Genomic DNA, 24,581 nt, shown 5'->3' on the forward strand with positions numbered 1-24,581 from the left:
TGGAATCAAGGCTTTGAGACTTAGGTTGTTTGACCTTGGGCAAGTCACAGTACCCCTTTAAAATTTCCTTTCTCAATTTCTTCTTCTGTAAGAAGGGGCTTAGAATTAGAAGTCTCTTAGCTTTATTGAAGTTGGAGACTGTGTGCCAACCTTACCTTATAGAATTGGCTGAAGAAATAAATGACAATATGCATGAAACAGTAAAGCATCAGATACTAGAGGTAAGTGGACAGGAAAGTGATTACTTACCCCACATTTCTGAAACCCAGTGTAGGTTTCGGTGGACTTTAAATGCTGTCATAATATATTGCTGCATGGTATGTGAAATAAGCCATAAGGCTGTGGAGGCCATATAGTCATTACCTTAGTCTGTTCACCCCAAATCATTTTACCACCTGGACCAATTCCTTCTGAAAGAGCTCTGACTACATTATTCAATGTTTGGCATATAACTTTAGGTGACTTAAAAAGTAAGTTTCTTGGGTTCTTGGAGTGGCTACTTTTTCATCAAGTGTCAATGAAAATATATACATTGGCAGAATACATACAGAACAGTGTTCAAACAGTTTTGAAACAAATCTTTTAAAAAATAACTTCTACAATTGATCTTAAATTTTCTAAGAAATTTTAGCTAACATTAGCACTCTTTAATATCCTCCATAATACTTTTTGGTCACTTTTCAACTTATGAGGTGTTTTTGAAAGCATAACTATATAAAATATGCTAGTGGTGTAATCTATGAGAATGAGTGCATGATTGGTGCCATATTAGTCTAAATATTATTTTATTCAAATATCTTACAATCTAGAGTTTTTCTTGTTAAAGTCACGTATGAGAGCCCAATAACTATGAATAAACTTTTGCTAGCAATAACAACTAACAAAATAAAATATTATCTTATATAAGAAAGCAGTAAATAGAATCAGAGGTTCTTAAAGGAATGAGCCAATATTAAGAGGATTTAATAAGGGGACTGAGTAGTGGTGCATTCAGCAGGTGACAGAGACCTACGTCTACTTTATATAACACTGGAAAAAGGCAAGATTGCTCATGGAAGAGGCTTTTGGAAGCCAGAAGATGTAATATGACGCATAATGGCACTCAGGGAATTATATAAAGGTTACTGGCAATGGTAGCATAAAAAGTAAAAGTTAATCCCAGTGAGAGGAGGCTCAGACTCAGCTTTCATATGATTAAACCCTAACATCTAAAAACAAACCTAAGCAAGAGCAAGCATGTACATAAGAAAAAAGATTAAATGAGTACTGGAAAATACTGAAAATATACTTAAAACCTTAAAACTTTATTACCGCCACAGTCCAAAAGATGAAGTATTTTTTTTGCTATCTAGATTTTTGCTATCTAGATTTTTATTATTACATCCAAATTATATTTCAGGGCCAGGTGTGGTGGCTCACGTTTATAATCCCAGCACTTTGGGAGGACAAGGCAGGAGGATCACTTGAGGCCAGGAGTTCAGGACCAGCCAGGGCAACATAGCAAGACCCTGTCTCTACAAAATAAAAATTAGCTGGGCATGGTGGTAGGAGTCTGTAGTCCCAGCTACTTAGGAGGCTAAGGCAGGAGGATCATTTGAGCCCAGGAGTTTGAGGCTGCAGTGAGCCATGATCACACCATTGCATTTCATTGTGGGCAACAGAGACTCTGTCTCTCTCTCTCTCTCTCTCTCTCTATATATATATATAAATATATATATAATCTTTCAAACATGAGCAAAGGTTTGATTTTTTTTTTTTTGAGACAGAGTCTTGCTGTGTTGCCCAGGCTGGAATACAGTGGCACGATCTTGGCCACTGCAACCTCTGCCCCCTCAGTTCAAGCAATTCTTGTGCCTCAGCCTCCCTAGTAGCTGGGATTACAGGTGTGTGCTATGACGCCCAGCTAATTTTTGTATTTTTAGTAGACACGGGGTTTCGCCATGTTGGTCAGGCTGGTCTCGAACTCCTGACCTCAAGTGATCCACCTGCCTCAGCCTCTGAAAGTGCTGGGATTACAGGCGTGAGCCACCACACCTGGCCACAAAGGTTTGATTTTTAAAATATATGATCACTTTCTACCTTTGAAATATTATTGCCAAGAATATTTGATTCAGAGCTTTTCAAATGTGAATGTGAGTTTTGGAATAAGACATATGGAATCATAGCCCTTTGATAACTCATGCTTTATCTTAGAAAGTAATGCAGACTTCAATAAGTCAAAAAAAAAATAAGTTCATTTCAATAAGTCAAAAAAAAAAAAAACAAAACCCAGACATTTCTTTTTCCCTTGCCTATCAGAGAAACTGCCTTCAAATTAGAAGACAAATAGGAAAGAGAAACACAGTCTCCAACTTCAATAAAGCTGAGAGACATCTGATTCCAAGCCCCAATATATGAACATAAAAGGTAGATGGACAAATGTTAAATGACTAAGCAGAAAAGAGAAAGTTCAAACCAACGTATCCACAGAGTTACTGCTGGGACATAAGCCAGTTTGACCTGCAGGAGTTCAGAAAGTCTCAGGAAATGGAGGTATAAGGAAACTGTTGGGAGGATGCGTACCACAAAGATGAAACAGTAAGCAAGAAACAAGAAGATGTGAGACCCAGGAAACTGGCAATCCATCACAGAAGACAGACAAATCAGATTCCTAGGATGATAGCAGTTATTGGATGATAGCAGGATATTGGCAGTAATCTGGGCTTGATGAGCAACTTAGCCCTGACCGAAGTAGAAGATCAGGAGGCTCCAGAAATGATGTCTCCAGGAGAAAAAAAGAACTGGCCTGTTAGCAGGTCTGATAGAAAAACTGTATTGAGAGGCATGGCACACAACTATTGGAAGGTAACAAATTTATTTAGATAAAAATCTTTTAAAAAGAGAAAAAGGCAGTGGAAGAGAGGAGGGTTCTATCAACCCTAAAGTTCAAAACAGAAAGGAGGACAGGCGGCTGTAACTCCAGCACTTTGGGAGGCCGAGGCAGGTGGATCATCTGAGGTCAGGAGTTCAAGACCAGCCTGACCAACATGGAGACACCCCATCTCTACTAAAAATACAAATTACCTGGGCGTGGTGGTGCATGCCTGTAATCCCAGCTACTCGGGAGGCTGAGGCAGGAGAATCGCTTGAACCTGGGAGGTGGAGGTTGTGGTGAGCCAAGATTGCACCATTGCACTCCAGCCTGGGAAACAAGAGCAAACTCCATCTCAAAAACAAAACAAAACAAACAAACAAAAAGAAAAAAAAGAAAGGAAATCATTTGATTACAGGGAACAGTATTTTCATAGTCATGATAATGTACATAATAACTATAGATTTAATTTAAAAATGTAATATAACTATATTGGGAGGCTATAAGAAGGAAAAAGCAGAGTAAGTGAGGTAAAATCCTGTCTCAAATAGGAATTTAATAGTTCATGTCTAAAACTGATTAAATAAAGATAAAATGTGGAGGTAAATACCAGATAAAATAGCTAAAGAAGTGAAAGTCACTGCCTGTCAGAAGCAGGGGCTAGGAGTGGTGGAGGCCAAAAGACTGTTAGAAGAAAAAGCTATCTACTGTATTTAGTGTATATTAGACTCTTGGTAAGTGCTTTATTGGACATTTTTCAACTTGATAAACCATAATTTAAAAACAAATGAAGATTATTAATTTTAATTTATTGTATACATTTGTATGCCTCACTATGTAAAACATTGGTGCTCAACCGAGAGCAATTTTGCCTACCAGAAGATAATGGCAATGTCTAGAGATATTTTGGGTTATCACAACTGGTGGCAGGGTGACCATGGGGGGTGTCTAGTGGCATCTAGTGGGTAATGCTAGAGATGCTGTTAAACATCCTGGAATGCACAGGACACTCCTCAGAACAAAGAATTACCCAGTCCAAAATGTCAATAGTGCCAAGTTTGAGAAACACAGCTTGAAAGTAATTTCAAGCCACAAATCTGGTATACTTGATGCAGTAGGAAAATACACTGAGTTATTTGTATAGCTTACTATAGTCACTGATGCACTGGGGTGATGTGTCCTACAGTTAGAAAGTATAAACTGAACTCATTCCCAAGCTTTCAAGCCTTTAATCCTTGGGGAAAACAGGAAAGAGTGATGTTGTAAACATGGAACAGCAATATCTACTACAGCTTATGTTATTTGAGACCTTAAAGCTTTACAGTTAGAAAAAAAGTGACATAGTCACCTGAAGCCCCTCTACATGCCTACAATCTGTAGGCATTGAGAGAATTTGACTGAATAAACTGATTAAAATTCACAACTAAAATTCTCCTCTAAAGAAAAAAATTAGTTATTTTCAGAGAAGCTAAAAAACAATCCCACCACTGCCCTTAAGGTAGAGCTGCTGATTATGCTCCATGCCAACATTAAGTAGGTAAGTGTCAATCAACCTTACAAGTCCTCAGGGTGATAATTTCACTTTTAAATCCTCCAACCTAGTTTGAGAGCCAAATTAATATATAAAGGTCAAAGTTCCTTTTCTCACCAAAAATAAGATGAGCACAAGAAAATAACTTCAGAATTGTTCAAAAATCAAAACCAAAAGTTTTTATTTATTAATTATCCAGAGAAATTTCCAGCAATATTTTCAGGCATGGCTTTATTTATTTATTTATTTATTTTTTGCTAAGGAAATACAACGACATGAGTATTAGGAGAAAAAGGTCATCAACCAAACTTGCTTAAAATTTTGGGATTTTAAATATTTCCATCCTTGATCCCAAAATATCTTTAAAAAATATGGAGAATTTAAAAAATTAACCTCAGCAATTCATCCATTTGTTTTGTGTTTTTTTGTTTGTTCATTTGTTTTTCAGAAGGGATGGAAACAGAGGGGTTTCATTAACTCATTTTTTACTGGCCAAGGTAAATACAATTTATTAACCTAGACAGCTTACTTAGATTTAAACTAGGTTTTAATTTTGGAATTTCAAGATATACTTAGAAACCGCTTTTAAAATACTTTTGGCCAAACTATCTTTAAAAAAAAAAAAAAAAAAAAAAAAAGCTGAGGGAAAAAAAGTACTCTGAGGAGGAAAAAAAGGTTTAAGTAATTGAGGATATACTCACTCTAGACTTTTAGAGGTGACAAGGTTTTTTCTTCTATATCTGTGATGGAACCTAAGTATTTCCAAAAATTCCAAGAGTAAGTTGCTGAACTCCTAAATGTTAAAGAGTTAAGTATTACAGCACTTTAAGTTTATATTCACATCCATTTCCCCTGGGTAACCATGTATTATTATCGGAGCTATATCCAGGTGGGTCTCTGTATCAGATGCAACACTATAACCAGAACTCCACTCCACTCTGACCTCAGGCTGTGTTCTTGGATCTGGTTTCCCATAACTTAGAATGTCCCAAATCCTGAAAATGGCATACAGAGTCCTAAGTGATTTGGCTCCTAAATACCTCTCCCAGCCTCTATTCACATGCCATTCTCTCAGACTCACAACTTCAGCTTCTTTCAGTTCTTGGAAACTGCTATCCTCTTTCCACCTTAGAACCTTAGCACATGCTGTTCTCTCTGTTGAGAATACTCTTATCCATTCTGTACACATTCATAACTCCTAGTTTTCTTTCCAGTGTTAGGTTAAATATCACTTCCTCAGGAAGCCTTTCTTGATCCCCAAAGACCTGCTATAACGTTCTCAGGGTTCCTGTGACTTTTTCTTATAGCCTTCTTCACAACTGTGATTGTTTCTTCATTACGTTAATGTCAATACTCCTTGCTAGACTATAAGCAACATGAGATGGGGGGCTATAAACTGTGTTGTGTATCACTGTGTCCCCTGAGTCTATTATAATACTTGGTGCTCTAGCCAGATATTAAAAAAAGAAAAGGTTGCTTTATTATTCTGAATAGTTGCTTTTTTTCTTTTCTTTCTTTTCTTTTTTTTTTTTTTTTGAGACAGAGTCTCTCTCTGTCACCCAGGCTAGAGTGCAGTGGAGCAATCTCGGCTCACTGCAACCTCCACCTCCCAAGTTCAAGCAACTCTAGTGTCTAGTGTCTCAGCCTCCCAAATAGCTGGGATTGTGCCATCACACCCAGCTAATTTGTGTATTTTTAGTAGAGAGAGAGAGGTTCATCATGTTGGCCAGGTTGTTCTCCAACTCCTGACCTCAAGTGATCTGCCCACCTCGGCCTCCCAGTGATGGAATTACAGGTGTGAGCCACTGCACCTAGTCTGAATAGTTTTTATAATCTGAATAGTTTTGTTGTAATCTAACCTCTGATGAGGCCATTCCACTTTATCAAATGTTTGTATATTTGAATCTCACTGTAGAGAAGATTCAAATTTCATCTCTCTGGCTCCTCCATCCCTTTTAGGCAAGTCAGTCAAGTAAATTGGTATCTGCAAGGGAGGCAAAAGGTGTTGGTCAACTTCAGCTTTCCTAAGCATCTGAGCACCTGGTTTCTATTCCACCAAAGCATCTTGTTATATGTTCCTGTTCTTCCGTAAATTATTGACATTACTAGTGTAGAGACAGCATCTTGTTCATTTTTACACCTACGGCATTTTGTACAAATTAAGCTCTTAAAAAAAGTTTGTTAAATGAATGAATAAGTGCATGACAAAACATTCAATATCATTAACATAATTTTTTTTTTTTTGAGACAGTGTCTTGCTCTGTCGCCCAGACTGGAGTGCAGTGGCGCAATTTCGGCTCACTGCAACCTTCGCCCCTTAGGTACAAGTGATTCTCCTGCCTCAGACTCCCAAGCAGCTGGGATTACAGACACGTGCCACCACACCGGAGCTAATTTTTTGTGTTTTTAGTAGAGACTGGTTTTCACCATGTTGGCCAGGCTGGTCTTGAACTCCTGACCTCAAATGATCTGCCCACCTTGGGCTCCCAAAGTGCTGGGATAACAGGCATGAGCCACTGCACACGGCCGTCATTAACATAATTTTGATAGAAGAGTAATTCAAAAGGGATTGATAAATCTATTCAAAAGGAACAGATGAATCTACCTAAAAGGTTTCTGAAATCAAGTTCCTCTTGATATACTACAGTCCTTTGCATTCCTGCCCTCATTCATTTTCTCGTGAATATTCATATTGCTGTCAAAGCAAAAGGAATAACAATGGAACAATATCATTCTCCTTAAAAAGAAATCTGTTAGATTTAAGAATTCTAATACAGCCAGGTGCAATTGGCGAGAGTCTGTAATCCCAGCTGCTCGGGAGCTGAGGCAGGAGATCACTTGAGCCCAGGACCAGCCTGGGCAATATAGTGAGACTCTGTCTCAAAAAAAAATTTTTTTTAATTCCAATATTACCATCATCTGATAATATTTTGACAGTTGAAAGCACTGGTTTAACATGGTTTAATGTGCTTTATTACTTTATTAATGCTGTTATCCTTTAGGGAAAGCACCCTTTTTCTGTGGTTTATAAAATGCCAACAATGCATGGAAGCCTATCAATTTTTTTGTGCGTGCTTGTTATAAAGTCAATAACTAATATAACTAAAATAGATGTCTGAATTTTTCAATCATAAAAGTAATTTTAAAAAATTGATTAAAATAATATATACCCAAATAGTTTGGTACATTCAGAGCTAAGATAAGTTTCCTAAACAAAAAAAGGAACTCATAATGGTTATTGTATGCTAATAGTAAGATAGACATTCAGATCACTATGTGAATTTTAAATAGTTTCCAAATAAAATCTCGTTTGATAACTCAACATACTATATTACCAAAAAAACCCACAAATATAAAATTTATTAGCATGATAAATTATTTTAACCATTGTAAGGGCACTTCTGACAATGAAAAGTACCATCGAATTTTATTAAACCAATTATAAAAATCTAACACACCACTTCAACATTTTAAAAATATAAACATTTTTAGCCATATGCCATGGTTTTATAAATTTTTCTTCAGAGAAGTAAAGGAACAATACCTACGAATGAGAACTTTTCTATATACTATTATACTATGCTAGGCAATACAAACAAAATGCAATTTTAAAACCTAAATATATTTGTACCTTATCATGTCTCACAAACTATGTCCATATCACCAATTGGAGAGGTGGATGCCTCAATTATAAAGTTGAATACTCCTGTAATTGTTAGATCATAGTAATTGGCCAGAGGATTTGCTTTAGATATCCATTAAAAAGGCAGCCTTGTTATACTGTGATTTAATTACATGAAAAAGAAAACAACTTTTATTTTAGTTATACTTTTCCATTGACATCTAGTCATATAAAAGCCTTGGTTCATTCTCATGCCCCTCAAATGCTTTGGTTTAGTGCACAGAAAGTTTTCTTTTTAACTATTATACGATTAAGTATATCCTTTTGAATGATCAGAAGCATCTGGGAAAGGTGGAAGTGAAAAAAAATCCTCACTGGGAAAGTTAGCTTAATGCTTACCTTCAGAGTAGCCCATTATCAACATTTCATAGTGGGTTTCTTTATTTTCAGGTCCCTCAGGTATGTGCAATAAATTATGACTTGAACTAAACAAGTCACACTTGGCTCCAAAATGAAATTTTCCTACCTCTACTTTCTAGTCCCTAAGGTGGGAAGAGGAAATCCTGGTCACAGCCAAAGGAGTTATATTTTTGGCTCTAACATACATTTTCCTTCTTCTCGAAAAGCCAAACCCTGCTATTGAGACTGCAAAGTCTTATGTTAGTATTTTAAACTGTATTTTAACTTTTACTTCCATAATCTTTCTCAAATTTAAGAAAAAATTTTAGTATCATAAAATTAATGTCACTGCCTTCTTTTTCCCACTCAAATCACTTTTCTGACTCAATGATCTTAACCTTTTTAAATATGAATTCAAATGAAATAGACAAAATAATGCAGAAATAGGTTGTTTCATTTCTATAAGGTAGAATATTTAAACTTTTATTTAATAAACAACTTCTACTTATTAGACTATTAATGTAAAAGAAAACTATAAAGTTCTAATTTAAGGTCCTGTAATTTGAAGCATAGTTTTAGTTTTGGAAGAGCCATCTATGGAGGTCATTTAGATCATCATCTCTTTTCATAGGGAATAGGAGGATGGCAGACACACCCTAAGGTGATATACAGAGAGTCACAACTTTGTAATGCTCTCCCCTTAAGTGAGGGCAGAACCAGTGATTTGCTTCTAGCCAACAGAATATGGAAAGGGTTCTGGGATAGTCACTCTTAATTAGGTTATATTATATAGCAAAAATGATGGGAAGTTATTCCCATGATTTTTTAATTTTATTTTTTTCCTCACAATTTTATTAAGTTGTGTAAGACTCTGTATTGGCTGACTGGGGTTAGAGAGCTTCCTATTGGCCTCTGGAAGTAAACTGTCATGATACGAGGGGGCTTGTGAAAAGGCCACATGACAAGAAACTGTGAATAGCTTCGTGAAGCCAAGAGTACCCCTTAGGGCTAGGCACAGTGGCTCACACTTGTAATCTCAGCACTTTGGGAGGCTGAGGCAGGTGGATTATTTGAGCTCAGAAGTTTGAGACTAGCCTGGGCAACACGGCAAGATCCTGCCTCTACAAAACAAAAAACACGTTTAAAAATTAGCTGGGTGTGGTGGTGTGTGCCTGTAGTGCCAGCTACCCAGGAGGCTGAGGTGGGAGGATTACCTGAGCCCGAGAGGCCAAGGCTGCAGTGAGCCATGATGGCACCACTGCACTCCAGCCTGGGCAATGGAGTGAGACCCTGTTTTCAAAAAAATTTTAAAAAGACTGCCTCTTGGATGGATTAGGAAAAACCTCAGTCCTACAACCACAAAAGGACCCCAAGTGCCAGATAACAACACAACCTGGCCAACACTCTGACTGTAGCAGTTTTGTGGAACCCTGACCCAGCTAAGCCATGCCCACACTTGTGACCAATGGAAGCTGAGACAATAAATGTGTGTTAAGCCACTATGTGATAATTTGTTACACAGCAATAAAAAACTAATACAGGCTGGGCATGATGGCTCACACCTATAATCCCAGCACTTTGGGAGGCTGAGGTGTGAGCATCCCTTAAGGCCAGGAGTTCAAGGCCAGCTTGTACAACATAGCAAGACCTCACCTCTCCAAAAAAAAAAAAAAAAAAAATTAGCCAGGTGTGGTGGCATATGCCTACAATCCTAGCTACCCAGGAGACTGAGGCAGGAGACTCAATTGAGCCCATGAGCTCAAGGCTGCAGTGAGCTATGATTGTGCCACTGCACTCCAACCTGGGCGACAGAACAAGACCTTGTCTATAAAATAAAATACAAATATTTAAATAAATAATAAAAGAGGGATAGCCAATATAGTCAATATAAGATACTCCCTCCACTTATTATGTTCTACTATGTATTAGATAAAGTGTAAGATGCTGTTGAGGACTGAGCACTCCCTTCTACATATCCTCTAATGATTTACTACTATAACTACCCTGTATTGCCTCCTTATGAGTCATACCACTGTTTACTACCATCCTGTTCATTATCATCTACTGATTACTATCATTTCCATCCTTAAAGTCTCCAGGAATGGAGGGTGGTTGCTGTTGTTTTTAAAAACAAATAACAAAGTCAAATACAATTTTAATAACTTCTATTAAAACCCCATTCAATCATTAACTAAAACATTTATTCAACACTATGTTTTTAGGTAATATCTTAGTTGTAGAGACATAAAGATGCTTAAGAAATTATCCCTATCCTCAAGGTACACCATGTAACAGATTATAAAACATCTTTATAAACACTGAATACGTGCTTTAGGAAATAATAAAGGACACTGGTAAAGGTAACTGTGCAGGTGAATACTACAATATGCTTTTGAATTGCAATTCCTCTGTTTTCCCTATATGATTTAAAAGGCAAATGCATAAAAACAATAATTAAAAATTAACAGCCACACAAAGTATAAAGATGGAATCTGTGACAATAACAATATAAAAAGGGAGGAACAGAGATTCAGATGATAGTTATAATCCCCAAGGTAAATACTAAAAACCAAAAACTACATATAAAAGGAAAGAAGGGAATCAAAATAGTATACTACAAATCAACTAAATAGAAAAAAGGAAATGATGAAGGACTGAGGAACAAAAAGCACATGACACAAGAAAACAAATAGCTACATAGCAGAAGTGAGTCCTTTCCTATCAGTAATTACTTTAAATGTAAATGGTTTAAACTCTCCAATTGAAAGGCAGAGATTGGCCAAATGGATTTTTAAAAACCTGATCCAACTACATGCTGTCAATAAAAGATTCACTTTAGATATAAGGAAATTGGACCTCACCATATATCACATAGAAAAATTTATTCAAGAGGAATCGAATATCTAAATTAAAGAGTTACAACTGTAAAACTCTTCAAGGAAAACATTAGGGGCAAATATGCATGATGTTGGATTTGCCAATATTTTCCTAAATATGACACCAAAGCACAGGCAACAAACAAACAAACAAAAAACAGATAAACTGGACTGCATTAGAATTTTAAACTTAACTTTTATATTCCATAGAGGCATACAAATATTTTCAAATACTTGTTTAACCATTTATAAAAATTTTAAGAAATCACCCATAATGATGCTCTGACATATTTCAAGTATTTTAGGTATTGACTGCTATATTCTGGGCATTTCCAAATAATAAAAAGCCTTCTTAATCATTATAAAAACTGCATGCTTATACTCTTAAAGCTTATAACACACCAGTCTTATAAATGGATAACTAACAAATACCTTTTAGTTATGAAAAAATGTGATAGTTGAGGACTCCTTTTTGAAGTCATGATTCTAAGTCCTTTGCCATATGTGGTAGAAATTATCCCTTTTCTCCCCTTCCTTGACTTTGAGATTGTTCATGGACATGTTTTGGGCAACAGGAGGTTAGCAGATGTGATGTAAATAGGTATTTGACTTAACTGCTTATACAGTTAAGCCTGCCCTCTTGTACTACTGCCATTGCAATGATAACATGCCTTGGCTAGTCTGTTGGTCCACAAAGAATGAAATACAGGTGGAACAGAGCTGACTCAGTTGACTTCAGCACAGATCAGCCAACTAGGGCAGAGTAGCTGAGCCCAGCTAAAATCGAGAGAGCCAACCAACCAAGCCCAAGCCTAGATCATCTGTCACCCAATCACTTCATAGATGTATGACCTGTAATAAATGATTGCTGTTTTAAGTCACTAAGTTTTGGAGCTGTTACAGAAGAAGAACTGATCCAGACATATGGCAATAAGAAATACACTTCCCAGTACATCTAGTAGTGCTGGTAAATAATTTCACTTTTTCTATCCTTTGTCCCTGCAGCTTGAACTATTCTTGTGTCCACTCTACTTGTACCTTTTGGGAACCACTGGGGATAACCCTTTAGAACCACCTTCCTCCCCTCTACCCAGAACCCATTGATGCTTCTGTTATTTTGCTATTTTATGCACATAAGCAGAACTATGACAAATAGGATCATGACTGAGGAATGTCAGAGTAGGCCATCAGGTGTCTTTTTTGCATGACAGACTGAGATATTATCTAGGAAGAATTTATCCTGAGGAAAAAAGCATTAAGAACCCCAGATTGGTATAATAACAATGTTCAAAATCATAGCTGTTGAGGCAAAGGTGGAGAAAAAAGAAATGGAATTTCCTTTCCTCACAAATGTATATTTTTAATTTTAAGAATTTTTGGAAAATAATGAAGAATAACATAATAAATACCTGTATTCTCATCATATTTTCTTGCAGCTTATTTTCTTTTACTAAAAATTATGGAAAATTAAAATTCTTCTGCTAACTACTCTGAATATCATTCCCTTCTCTTCTCCTCATATGTAATCAGAATTATAATCTTGATGATCCTTTTAGGCCTTGTTACTTTGTATGTATAATATTTAGTACAACCTAGTATTAGCCATAAAGTTTTTCTTCTTTTCCAGGTCTCAAGAACTCATATGTAGGGTCCAAGGAAGAGAGAGGACATAGGCAAAAAATGGAAATAATTAGTTTTAGGGGAAAAAAATTGTATTTTATTAAGATATTGGAAGAAGATGTGGTCTAAAGAAGGGAAAAGGATTCTTTCCACTTTAACAAAGCAGCCTTAGTGCAATAATGTAGAGCTAGAGTAAAATGGTAAGACATTAAAAGGAGATAATACCAGTGCCAATAGCAGTGCCATCAATAGCACTCTGCTTCAGTGGAATGCAGCACTAATGCTGTTGATGGTGACAGTAGTTTTCTTGGGTAGATGTCAACTGTTTCATCAGTAGCTGTAGTCAAGGCAGCATCAGCCATTTTAGAATAGGAGACCCAGCCTTGGGCATAGCCATTAGTGCCCTCAACAGTAGCACTGGTTAACTGGAGAAAGGTAGTGGAAACCGCCAAAGTTACTGGAGGCTGAAAAAGTATTAGACTCTGAATCATCAAGTGAGATACCCCCTGAAGACTTTCAGAAATTTTGAAGAGGTCCAGAGGTTACGGAAGAGTAAGGACTACCAAAAGAAATACTGCTTATTACTGTTAATGTTACCTAAAGACTGCTATGGACTAGAAAAATAAAAGTAAAATTATCTAATTCACAGTACCAAGTAAAGTATTAACAATTAAAAAGATAACTATTCTAATGAAACAACTCCTGCTTTGGTATGAGACCCTAACTGATTGTATCCTAGGAGGAGGGATATAGGTCATAATCAATAAGTCAGCTCAGTGGTCAGAAAATCTCAAGTTTTCTTAGATTGCCAGCGCTTTCAAATGCCTGTAGGAAGTAAAAGAAAATCCTCCTTGATGAATAATAAGTTCAACTTAGGCTCAAATTATTACTATAGTTTTTTAAATATATTGTTTAGGAAACAGTCAGTGATAATGAGATACAACTGTTTCTGGCCAAGATTGAGTAAATGGTTTAAGAATGTTTCTTCCATTGTAAGTAATCGTATAACTGGGCAAAATAGAGCAATTGTTTTCAGATAATAGACACCAAACAGCACAAGACAGTAATTCTGGAGCTAAGTGGAATTCATTAGGTGAACTCCATTATCCCAGTTCTCTGCTTGGGCATAATTTCCTGACCACAGCACAGAGCATTAAAGTACAAGCAGAGCACAGTGGTCCTGTTGAGCTGAGGTGGAAGAGATCAGAATATGGAGTGACTAAATCACAAGATCTGCAAGGCAGGACACTGGAGAGAAGGGAGCCAGATGGACAAAAGACCCCAGGATTCCCCGGAGGAACCCATGAGTCTGTGGTTAAAAGACTGATAAAACACAAATTGCTGAGCTTCACTTCCATAGTTTCTGATTCGGCAGGTCTGGATGAGCCTGAAAGTCTTTATTTCTATTAAGTTCCCAGGTGATACCAATGCACCTGGCCCAGGACCAGACTTTGAAAGTAACTCTTGTTGACCAAAGACAGTATAAGTTGAAAATAAAATAAAATCTGTATCTACTAAATTTTTCTCACTCATTCAGATTCACCAAAGATTTAAAAATGTCTAAGGATACAGGAAAACATATACAGGCATCCCTGAGAGACATTGCAAATTTGGTTCCAGACCACCCCAATAAGGAGAATATCATAACAAAGTAAGTCACATGAATTTTCTGGTTTCCCAACACATATAAAAGCTATGTTTACACTATACTGCAGTCTATTAAGTGGGCAACAGCATTATGTCTCAAAAGCCAATGTATATACCTTAACTTGAAAATATTTTATTGCTAAAAAAGGTGAATGATCATCTGAGCCTTCAGTGAGTCACTCTCTTTGCTGGTAGAGGGTCTTGCCTCAGTGATGGCTGCTGACTGATCAGGGTGGTGGTTGCTAAGGTTGGAGTGGCTGTGGCAATTTCTTAAAATAAGATGACCATGAAGTTTGCTCTATCATGTGACTCTTCCTTTCACAATAGATTTCTCTGTGGCATAAGATGCTCTTTGATAGCATTTTACCCAACATAAAACTTCTTTCAAAATTGGGTTCAAGCCTCTCAAACTCTGCCGCTGCTTCATGCACTAAGTTTATTTAATATTCTAACTCCTTTGTTGTCATTTCAACAATGTTCACAGCATCTTTACTAAGAATAGTTCCTATCTCAAGAAACCACTTTCTTTGCTCATCCATAAAATGCAACTCCTTGTCTGTTCAAGTTTCCTCATGAGATTGCAGCAATTTAGTCACGTCTTAGGCTCCACTTCTAATTTAGTTCTCTTATTATTTCCACCACAGCTACAGTTACTTCCTCCACTGAACTCTTAACTCCCTCAGAGTCATCCAGTGAGGGATGGAATCAATGACTTCCAAACTCCTGTGTTGATATTCTGACCTCCTCCCGTGAATCATGAATGTTCTTAATGGCATCTAGAATGGTGAATCCTTTCCAGAAGGTTTTTAATCGACTTTGTCCAGATGCATCGGAGGACTCGCTATCTATAGCAGTTATAGCCTTGTGAAATGTACTTCTTAAGTAATGAGACTTGGAAGTAGAAATTACTCCTTTATTCATTGGCTGCAGAATGGATGTTTTGTTAGCAAGCATGAGAACAACATTAATCTCCTTGTACATCTCCATAGAGTTCTTGAGTGACCACATGTGTGGTTAATGAGCAGTAATATTTTGAAAGGAACTGATTTTTCTGAGGAGTAGATCTCAATAATGGACTTAAAATATTCAGTAAACCATGCTGTAAACAGATGTGCTGTCATGCAGGCTTTGTCATTCCATCTACAGAGCACAGGCAGAGTAGATTTAGTATAATTCTTAAAGGCTCTAGGATTTTTAAAATGTTAAATGTGCATTGGCTTCAACTTAAAGTCACCAGCTGCACTGGCCCATCACAAGAGAGTCAGCCTGTTCTCTGAAGCTTTGAGGTCAGGCATTGACTTCTCCTCTCTAGCTATGAATGTCCTAGGTGGCATCTTCTTTCAATAGAAGGCTGATTCTTCTACACTGAAAATCTGTTGTTTTGCATAGCCACCTTGATCAATTATCTTGGCCAGATCTTCTGGATAACTTGCTGTAGCTTCTCCATCAGCACCTGCTGCATTACCTTGCACTTTTAAGTTATGGAGATGGCTTCTTTCCTTAAACCTCATGAAACAACCTCTGCTAGCTTCAAACTTTTCTTCTGCAGCCTCCTCACCTCTCTCAGCTTTCACAGAATTGAAGAGAGTTAGGGCCTTGCTCTGAATTAAGTTTTGGCTTAAGAGAATGTTATGGACAGTTTGATCTTCTTTCCAGACACTAAACCTTTCTCTATATCAGTAATAAGGCTGTTTGCTTATTATTTGTACATTCACTGGAGTAACACTTTTAATTCCTTTGAAGAACTTTTCCTTTGCATTCACAATATGTCTAATTGGTTGGTACAAGAGGCCTAGCTTTTGTCTTGTCTCAGCTTTCAATATGCCTTGCTCACTAAGCTTAATCATGTCTCACCTTTGATTTAAAGTAGGAAGCATGCAACGCTTCCTTTCACTTGAACACTTAGGGGCCATTGTAGGGTTATTCACTGGCCTAATTTCAGTATTGTTGTGTCTCAGGGAATGGAGAGTCCCAAGGAGAGAGAAATGGGTGAAGGGTGGTCAGTGGAGCAGTTAGAATACATACACCACTTATCAATTACGTTTGCTCTCTTAAGTGGGTACAGTATGAGGTGCCCCAAAACAATTACAATAGTAACATCAAAGATCACTTATCACAGATCACCCTAACAGATATAATAATAATGAACAGGTTTGAAATATTGTGAGAATTAACCAAAATGTGACACAGAAACAAGTGACCACATGCTGTTGGAAAAATGGTGCCGAAAGACTGGCACAATGCAGGGTTACCACAAACCCTCAATTTGTAAAAAAGCACTATAAAGCAAAGCGCAATAAAATGAGGGATCCCTGCAATTAACTTTATACAAAACCAATGACTCCTGTAATAATAAAACTTAAGGTTTTGATGGCCTACCTGTAGATCTTTCACATTTGGAAAAGGAATTCCTATTGTTATGACAGCACGGGCATTGTCATCTGAGAAATCCAGACCCTCACTCACTTTACCACGACAAACTGCTACCAGGAGAGCTCCATCTTAAACAACAGAAAAAAGCATATCCAAAATTCTCAGAAATTGCTTATTCTTGTCATTAAATACCTGATTTATAATTATAGTAAATATAGTAGCAAAATTTAATAATCAAAATAAAACACTATTATGAGATAAAGTTTTAAAAGTTCAATGTCTTTAAGTAAATAAGGGGAACAAAATTACATTTATATGCAAAAGGGTAGCAAACCAATTTACAAACTGTGCATCTTCCAGATAACTTATACAGTAAAAACATGTCAGAATAGCAACTTGCATATGAACTCAGACATAGAGAACACCATAATATATACACCATAAAAAGATACTGACATGTTATATTACCTCTTTCTTGCATTGTTCATAAACTATTACTATCCCTTCACATCAAACTTTTTTATTTTATTATTTTTTGTGTGTGAGACAGGGTCTCACTCTGTCAGCCAGGCTGGAGTGCAGTGGCACAATCACAGTTCACTGCAGCCTTGACCTCCTGGGCTCAGGTGATCCTCCCACCTCGGCCTCCCAAGTAGTTGGAACTATAGGCACACGCACCACACCCTGCTAATGTCTGTACTTTTTGTAGAAGCAGGATTTCACCGTGTTGCCCAGGCTGGTCTCGAACTCCTGGGCTCAAGTGATCCACCAGCCTCAGCCTCCCAAAGCGCTAGGATGACAGGCAAGAGCCACCACGCCCGGCCTCACATCAAACTCTTCATGGATATGCTCTAACTTGGAATTGAGTTTTCAGTTATGTTTTGAAAATTCAAGTTTACCGTAATAGAATATAAGCACCAAGTGTACTAAATGCATCAAAATATAGGTCTCATTTGGCTAGTAAGGAATATATTTATATAAATCCTAACTGCCTTTTTGCCAAACTATTTCAGGTAGTGCACTGAAGACTATGAGATGATGGCATCGTTTTTCTTAAAGTTGAATCAGCATACCCAAGTGAAAATATTCATAGGAAAACAAGTATAATTAAAAGAATTTCTTTACCAAATTTATTTTCTTTTCACTCAGGATTATAATTTTTCTCTTAAGTGTAATTCATTTAAAAATATAAAATTATAATTGTACCTTCTTACTTTGTAATAAAAAATATTTTCTCACTGACCATGAAATAATTTCCAGTTACCTTTCTCTCCTTTGTATTTGATTGCATCATAGTACACCTGCAGTAATTCATCAAAATTCGTTTTTTCTCCTCCCTGTGGTTCTACAATGACTGTCTTCACCAACTCCAGATTATGCCATAAACCAGTAGAGAGCCAACGTTCTTTTAATTTTTCTAATAACTAAAGAGGAGAGAGAGAAAAGTTATTTTTTGTCTGTCTAGCTAAACAAACTTAACTTCATTTGTTTAAGCCAATGTGACTACAGCAAGTATATTAATCTCTCTGTGTCTTTTCTCATCTATAAAATGAGGAAAACAATATATCTCATAGAGCTGTTATGGGGTTAAATTTATTAACAGATTTAGAGAGATCTGAATGGTGCTGGCACAGTTAGCTGCTGCCGCTGCTGTTGCTGTTACAATTACCACCAACATTGCTGCTGCTGCTGCTGCTACTACTACTACTACTATTATCTTGGCAATTTCTACCACCACCACCACCACCACCACCACTACCACTACTACTACTACTACTTCTACTATTATCTTGGCAATTTCTACCACCACCACCGCCACCGCCACCGCCACCGCCACCACTACCACCACCACTACTACTACTATCTTGGCAATTTCAAAAGCAAAAGCAAAAAACAAAAAACCTCTGTCAAAGTTAACAAACTTTAAGTTCTCTCTTTAAACCTAAGGTGAAGTTTCTTAATATTCTTAAATAGTCTTCAAATGAAGATGATTTAAGATCATTTTACTAAGTGTATAGGCAGATAAGCTCATTATTTGAATATTTGATCATCATTAATAACCTGCATTGAAAAAAGATATAAATAAAGACTCAGCAAAGAAGTAGAAAATATATGGGCACAAATGGAACATTTGCAGCCATGGGCTAGGTTACAAAAGGACATTCAACAAATTTTAAGCAATCCTTATCATATTGATCACATATTTCAACAATTATGCCATGGTAGATTAAAAGTCAAGCCCCAGACAAAAACTCATCTTGATTGATTGATTGATTTTAGAGAGAGGGTCTCTGTCACCCAGGCTGGAGTACAGTGGCAAGATCATAGCTCAGTGCAGCCTCGAACTACTAGGCTCAGGCAATCCCTCTACCTTAGCCTCCTGAGTAGCTGGGACTACAGGTGCATGCCACTACACCCAGCTAATTTTTATATTTTTTGTAGAGATGAGATCCTGCTTTGTTGCCCAGGCTAGTCTCAAACTTCTGGTCTCAAGGGATCCTCCAGACTCAGCCTTCCAAAGTGCTGAAATTACAGGTGTGAACCAACACACGTGGCTGTAAAACTCATATTCTTAAAAACCATATGAGTTAAATAGAAAAACACAGTAGAATTCATGAAATCTTTAGTTATGAATAAGAAAAGCACTCAGAATTCGAAACATGTGGTGTACAGCAATGGTAATACTTGGAAATACATTTATAGCTTTAAATATATTTATTTTTAAAATGTCAAAATAAAAGAATCAAGCATTCTTTCCAAGAAGCTAGAAAATGAAATATAGCAAATGCAAAGAAGTTAATAATAAAGCTGAATAAATGAAAAAGACAAAAGCTAATATTAGAGATTATTATTTAAATTGAACTGTTTTATCCACTTGTTATATACTATGAGTTCTACACAATTTGGACAAGTTATTATAAGAAACCACCCAAAATTCTCTGGAAAACAGCAACTGATCAATTTTTATAAGATAGTTTATTTCCTCAATTTTACCTTTAACTATTTTTAGAAATAAACTTCTTAGTAAGACTATAAAACAAAACATTAGTAAAATAGTTAACTGCTGTACAATATGCTTTAATTAAATAGGAAGAACTACTTTAATTCCATAAACACAGCTAAGAAGTTATTATATTACCTTTTATTCTCCAGAAAAAGACATCAAGGGAGGAAAAGAGGAACAAAAAAGCTATAGTTAGACAGAAAACAATTATTGAAATGATAATAGTAAGTCTTTCCCTATCAGTCATTACTTTAAATGTAAATGGATTAAATTTTCTAATCAAAAGGTATAAAGTAGCTGGATAGATAAAAACGCTGTCTGCAAGTGACTCACTTTAAATTTAAGGATACCCATAGGCTGAAAGTGAAGGGATAGAAAAAGATATTACTTATAAATGGTAACCAAAAGACAGCAGAGGGGGCAATTCTAGGATACTAAATAGATTCTAAGTCAAAAATTGTCACAAGAGCCAAAAAAAAAAAAAAAAAGGACATTATATAATGATAAATGGGTCAATTCACTGGGAATATTTAACAACTATAAATATACACACAACCAACATCAGAGCACCCAAATATAGCAAGCAAATAGTGATTGTACTGAAGAGAGAAATAAACAGCAATATAAGACGAGTAGGAAAGTCGAATATCTCACCTTCAGTAATGAATAAAACATCCAAACAGAAGATCAATAAGGAAACGGAACTTGAATACTAGAGACCAGATGGACCTAACAGACATATATAGAACATTTTACCCAACAGCAGCAAAATACATATTCTTCACAACTGTACATGGAACATTCTCTAGGACAGATCATATGTTAGGTAACAAAGCAAGTCTTAACAAATGTAAGATAAAAATTAATACCAGGTATCTTTTGCAACCACAACAGAATCAAACTAAAATTCAGCATCAGAAAGAAAACCAGCAAATTTACAAAAATATAAAAATTAACACACTTTTGAACAACCAATGAATGGGTCAAAAAAGAAATCAAAAGGAAAGTTATGAAATTATCTTGAGACCAATGGAAAAAAAAACACAACATACCAAAAGTAAGAGATACACCAAAAGCAGTACTAAGAGGAAAGTTTATAGCAGTAATGCCAACATTAAAAAAGAAAGATCTCAAGTAACCCAATTCCACACTTCAGGAAACTAGAAAAAGAACAAAGTAAATTCAAAGTCTGCAGAAGGAAAGAAATATTAAGATTAGAGCAGAAATAAAATAGGGAACAGAAAAACAATTAAAAAACAGTTGGTTTTTGAAAAGATAAACAGAATTGACAAGTCTTTACCTAGATTGGTTAAGAAAAAAAAAAGAGAAATAAAATCAGAAATGAAAGAAGAGACACTGATGCCACCGATATAATAAAAGACTACTCTGAAAAATTATATGCCAATAAATTGGATAAACTAGATGAAATGGACAAATTCCTAGTAATACACAACCTACCAAGACTGAATAATGAAGAAACAGAAAATCTGAACAGACTAGTAAGGAGACTGAATCAGTAACAAAAAGTCTCCCATCAAGGAAAAGCTAAGGACCTAAATGGCCTCAATACTGATTATACAAAACATTTTTATTTATTTAATTTTATTAATTTTTTATTTTCATTTCTTTGCTAATTAATTAATTTATTTTTGAGATACACTCTTGCTCTGTCACTCAGGCTGGAATGTAGTAGTGTGATCATAGTTCACTGTAACCTCAAACTCCTGGGCTCAAGCAATCTTCCTGCTTCAGCCTCCCAAGTAGCTAGGACTAGAGGCATGAGCCACCATGCCCTGGTAATTTTTTTTTTTTTTTGTAGGTATAGAGTCTCACTATATTGCCCAGGTTGTTCTTGAACTCCTGGCCTCAAGTGCTCCTCCTGCCTTGGCCTTCCAAAGTGCTGGGATTACAGGTGTGGGCCACTATGCACAGTCCTCTATGAAACATTTAAAGCAGGGGTCCCCAACCCTCAGGCCACAGACCGGTACTGGTAGAATCCAGGCTGCACAGCAGGAGGTGAGTGGCAGGTGAGTAAGCATTACTGCCTGAGCTCCATCTCCTGTCAGATCAGCAGCAGCATTATATTCTCATAGGGGTGCAAACCCTATTGTGAACTGTGCTTGCAAGGGATCTAGGTTATATGCTCCTTATGAGAATCTAATGCCTGATGATCTGAGGTGGAACAGTTTCATCCTGAAACCATCACCCCCACCCCCAACCCAGGTCTGTGGAAAAGCTGTCTTCCACAAAACCAGTCCCTGGTGCTAAGAAGGTTGGGGACCATTGATTTTAAAGACTAATACAAATGTAGATTCAATGTAATTCCTATCAAAATCCCAATGACATTTTTTACAGAAACAGAAAAAAATACAAAAATTAATACACAACCACAAAGGACTTGGAATAATCAAAACAATCTTGAGAAAGAACAACAAAGCTAGAGGCATCGTGCTTCATGACATTTACATCTTACAAACCCACCATAATCAAAATAGTAATTGCATTGCCATAAAGACAGACATATAGACCATTGGAAGACAATAGAGAGCCTGGAAATAAATCCACACATGTATGATCAACTGATCTTCAACAAGGGTGCCAAAAATACATAATGGGGAAAGGACAGTCTCTTCAACAAATAGTTCATTCAGGGCAAACAATATCCACATGCAAAAGAATAAAACTGGACCTTTATCTTACACAATACACAAAAGTTTACTCAAAATGGATTAAAGGCTTAAATGTTAAGATTTCAAACAGTTGGCCGGGCGCAGTGGCTCATGCACTCATGCCTGTAATCCCAGCACTTTGGGAGGCCAAGGCGGGCAGATCACGAGGTCAGGAGATTGAGACCATCCTGGCTAACACGGTGAAACCCCATCTCTACTAAAAATGCAAAAAATTAGCCAGGCGTGGTGGCACGCGCCTGTAGTCCCAGCTACATGGGAGGCTGAGAATCGCTTGAACCTGGGAGGCGGAGGTTGCAGTGAGCCAAGATCATGCCACTACACTCCGGCCTGGCGACAGAACGAGACTCTGTCTTAAAAAAAAAAAAAAAAAAGACTTGAAACTGCAAAACTCTTAGAAAAAAACACAGGAGAAAATTTTTGTAACATTGAATTTAACAATGATTTTATGCATATGACATAAAAGCACAGGCAACAAAAGTAAAACCTACGATTGGGACCACAACAAACTAAAAGGTTTCTGCACAGTAAAGGGAAAAAAAAGAGTGGAAAGGCAACCTAAAGCATGAGAAAAAATATCTGCAAACCATATATCTGATAAGGGGTTAATATCCAAAATATATTAAGAAACTCAATATTAAAAAAAAAATTGAAAAACAGGCAAAGGACATGAATAGACCGTTCTCCAAAGAAGACATACAAATGGTTAACAGGTATATGGAAAGATGCTCAACATCAGTAATTATCAGGGAAATGCAAATCAAAACCACGATGAGATATTAGTTCACAGCTGTTAGGAAGGCCATTATTTAAAAAAATAAATAAAATAACAACTATTAGTGAAGATGTTGTGATATTGGAATCCTTGTGTATTGCTGGTGGGAATATAAAACAGTGTAGCCACTGTGGAAAACAGAAAAGGAAATAAGAATCAAAATAAAACCATATATATAGAAATGTTTTATGGGTTTCAATATACAAGTCTTTTACCTCCTTAAGTTTATTCCTAAGTATTCTATTTGTTTTGGTACTACTGCAAATGGAAATGTTTTCCTAATTTCCTTTTCAGACAGTTTGTTGTCAGTGTATAGAAATACAACTCATTTTTGTATGTTAATTTTGCATATTGCAACTTTACTCAATTTATTAGTCCTAACAGTTTTTTTAAAAATAAGATATTTAGGAAAGATCACGTCTGTAAACAAGGACAATTTTACTTTTTCCTTTCCCATTTGGAAGACTTTTATTCCTTTTTCTTGCCTAACTGCTCTGGCTAGGAATTCTAGTACTATGTTATACAGAAGTGGTAAGAGTGGGCATCCTTGCCCTGTTTCTGATCTTAGAGGAAAACCTTTCAGTTTGCACCACTGAGTATGCTACGAGCTTCTTACATATGACCTTTATTATATTAAATTTCCTTCTATTCCTACCTTGTTGAGAATTTGTATCATGAAAGTGTGTTGCATTTTGTCAAATGCTTTTTTGCATTATTGAAACAATGCATGAAGATTCTTTTCAGCAGATGGTGTTGAGAAAACTGGATCACCCCATGTAAAAAGAATGAAGTAACACCTTGCCTACATAATAAACAAAAATTAACTCAACATTGGTCAAAGACATTACTGTAAGAGCTAAAAATATATAAAACTCTAAAACAAAAAAAAAAGAAGGCTTTATGACCTTGGATTTGGCAATGATTTGTTGGCTATGACACCAAAAGCATAAGTAACAAAAGAAAAATACAGATAAACTCGGATTTCATACAAAATTATAAAACTTTTTTGGATACTGTCAAGAAAGTTAAAATGATAGTACACAGAATGCAAAGCATATGGCTGATAAAAGATTAACATCCAGAAGATATAAAGAACTCCTACAACTCAACAACAAAAAAACCAAACAGATTCAAATATAGGCAAAGGACTTTAATAGACATTTCTTGAAAGATTAAAAAAAAAAAAAAAAAGGCCA

The 24,581-nt window shown here is 36.3% G+C and overlaps 1 protein-coding gene across 8 annotated transcripts in view; it reads right to left on the reverse strand.

Annotated features, from left to right (window-relative positions):
* The window catches only part of BRIP1 (BRCA1 interacting helicase 1), a 182,216-nt gene that overhangs the window by 44,694 nt on the left and 112,941 nt on the right, over positions 1-24,581 (reverse strand). For all 8 annotated transcript variants that reach the window (XM_024235622.3, XM_024235621.3, XM_024235620.3 and 5 more), the window contains 2 exons: positions 18,184-18,343; positions 16,926-17,047 (listed from right to left, as the gene is read on the reverse strand). In XM_024235622.3, the coding sequence (XP_024091390.3) occupies positions 16,926-17,047; positions 18,184-18,343 (282 nt within the window). The remainder of the gene's footprint in view (positions 1-16,925; positions 17,048-18,183; positions 18,344-24,581) is intronic.

Source organism: Pongo abelii, chromosome 19 (assembly GCF_028885655.2).
Source record: "Pongo abelii isolate AG06213 chromosome 19, NHGRI_mPonAbe1-v2.0_pri, whole genome shotgun sequence".
Taxonomy (NCBI): Eukaryota; Metazoa; Chordata; class Mammalia; order Primates; family Hominidae; genus Pongo; species Pongo abelii.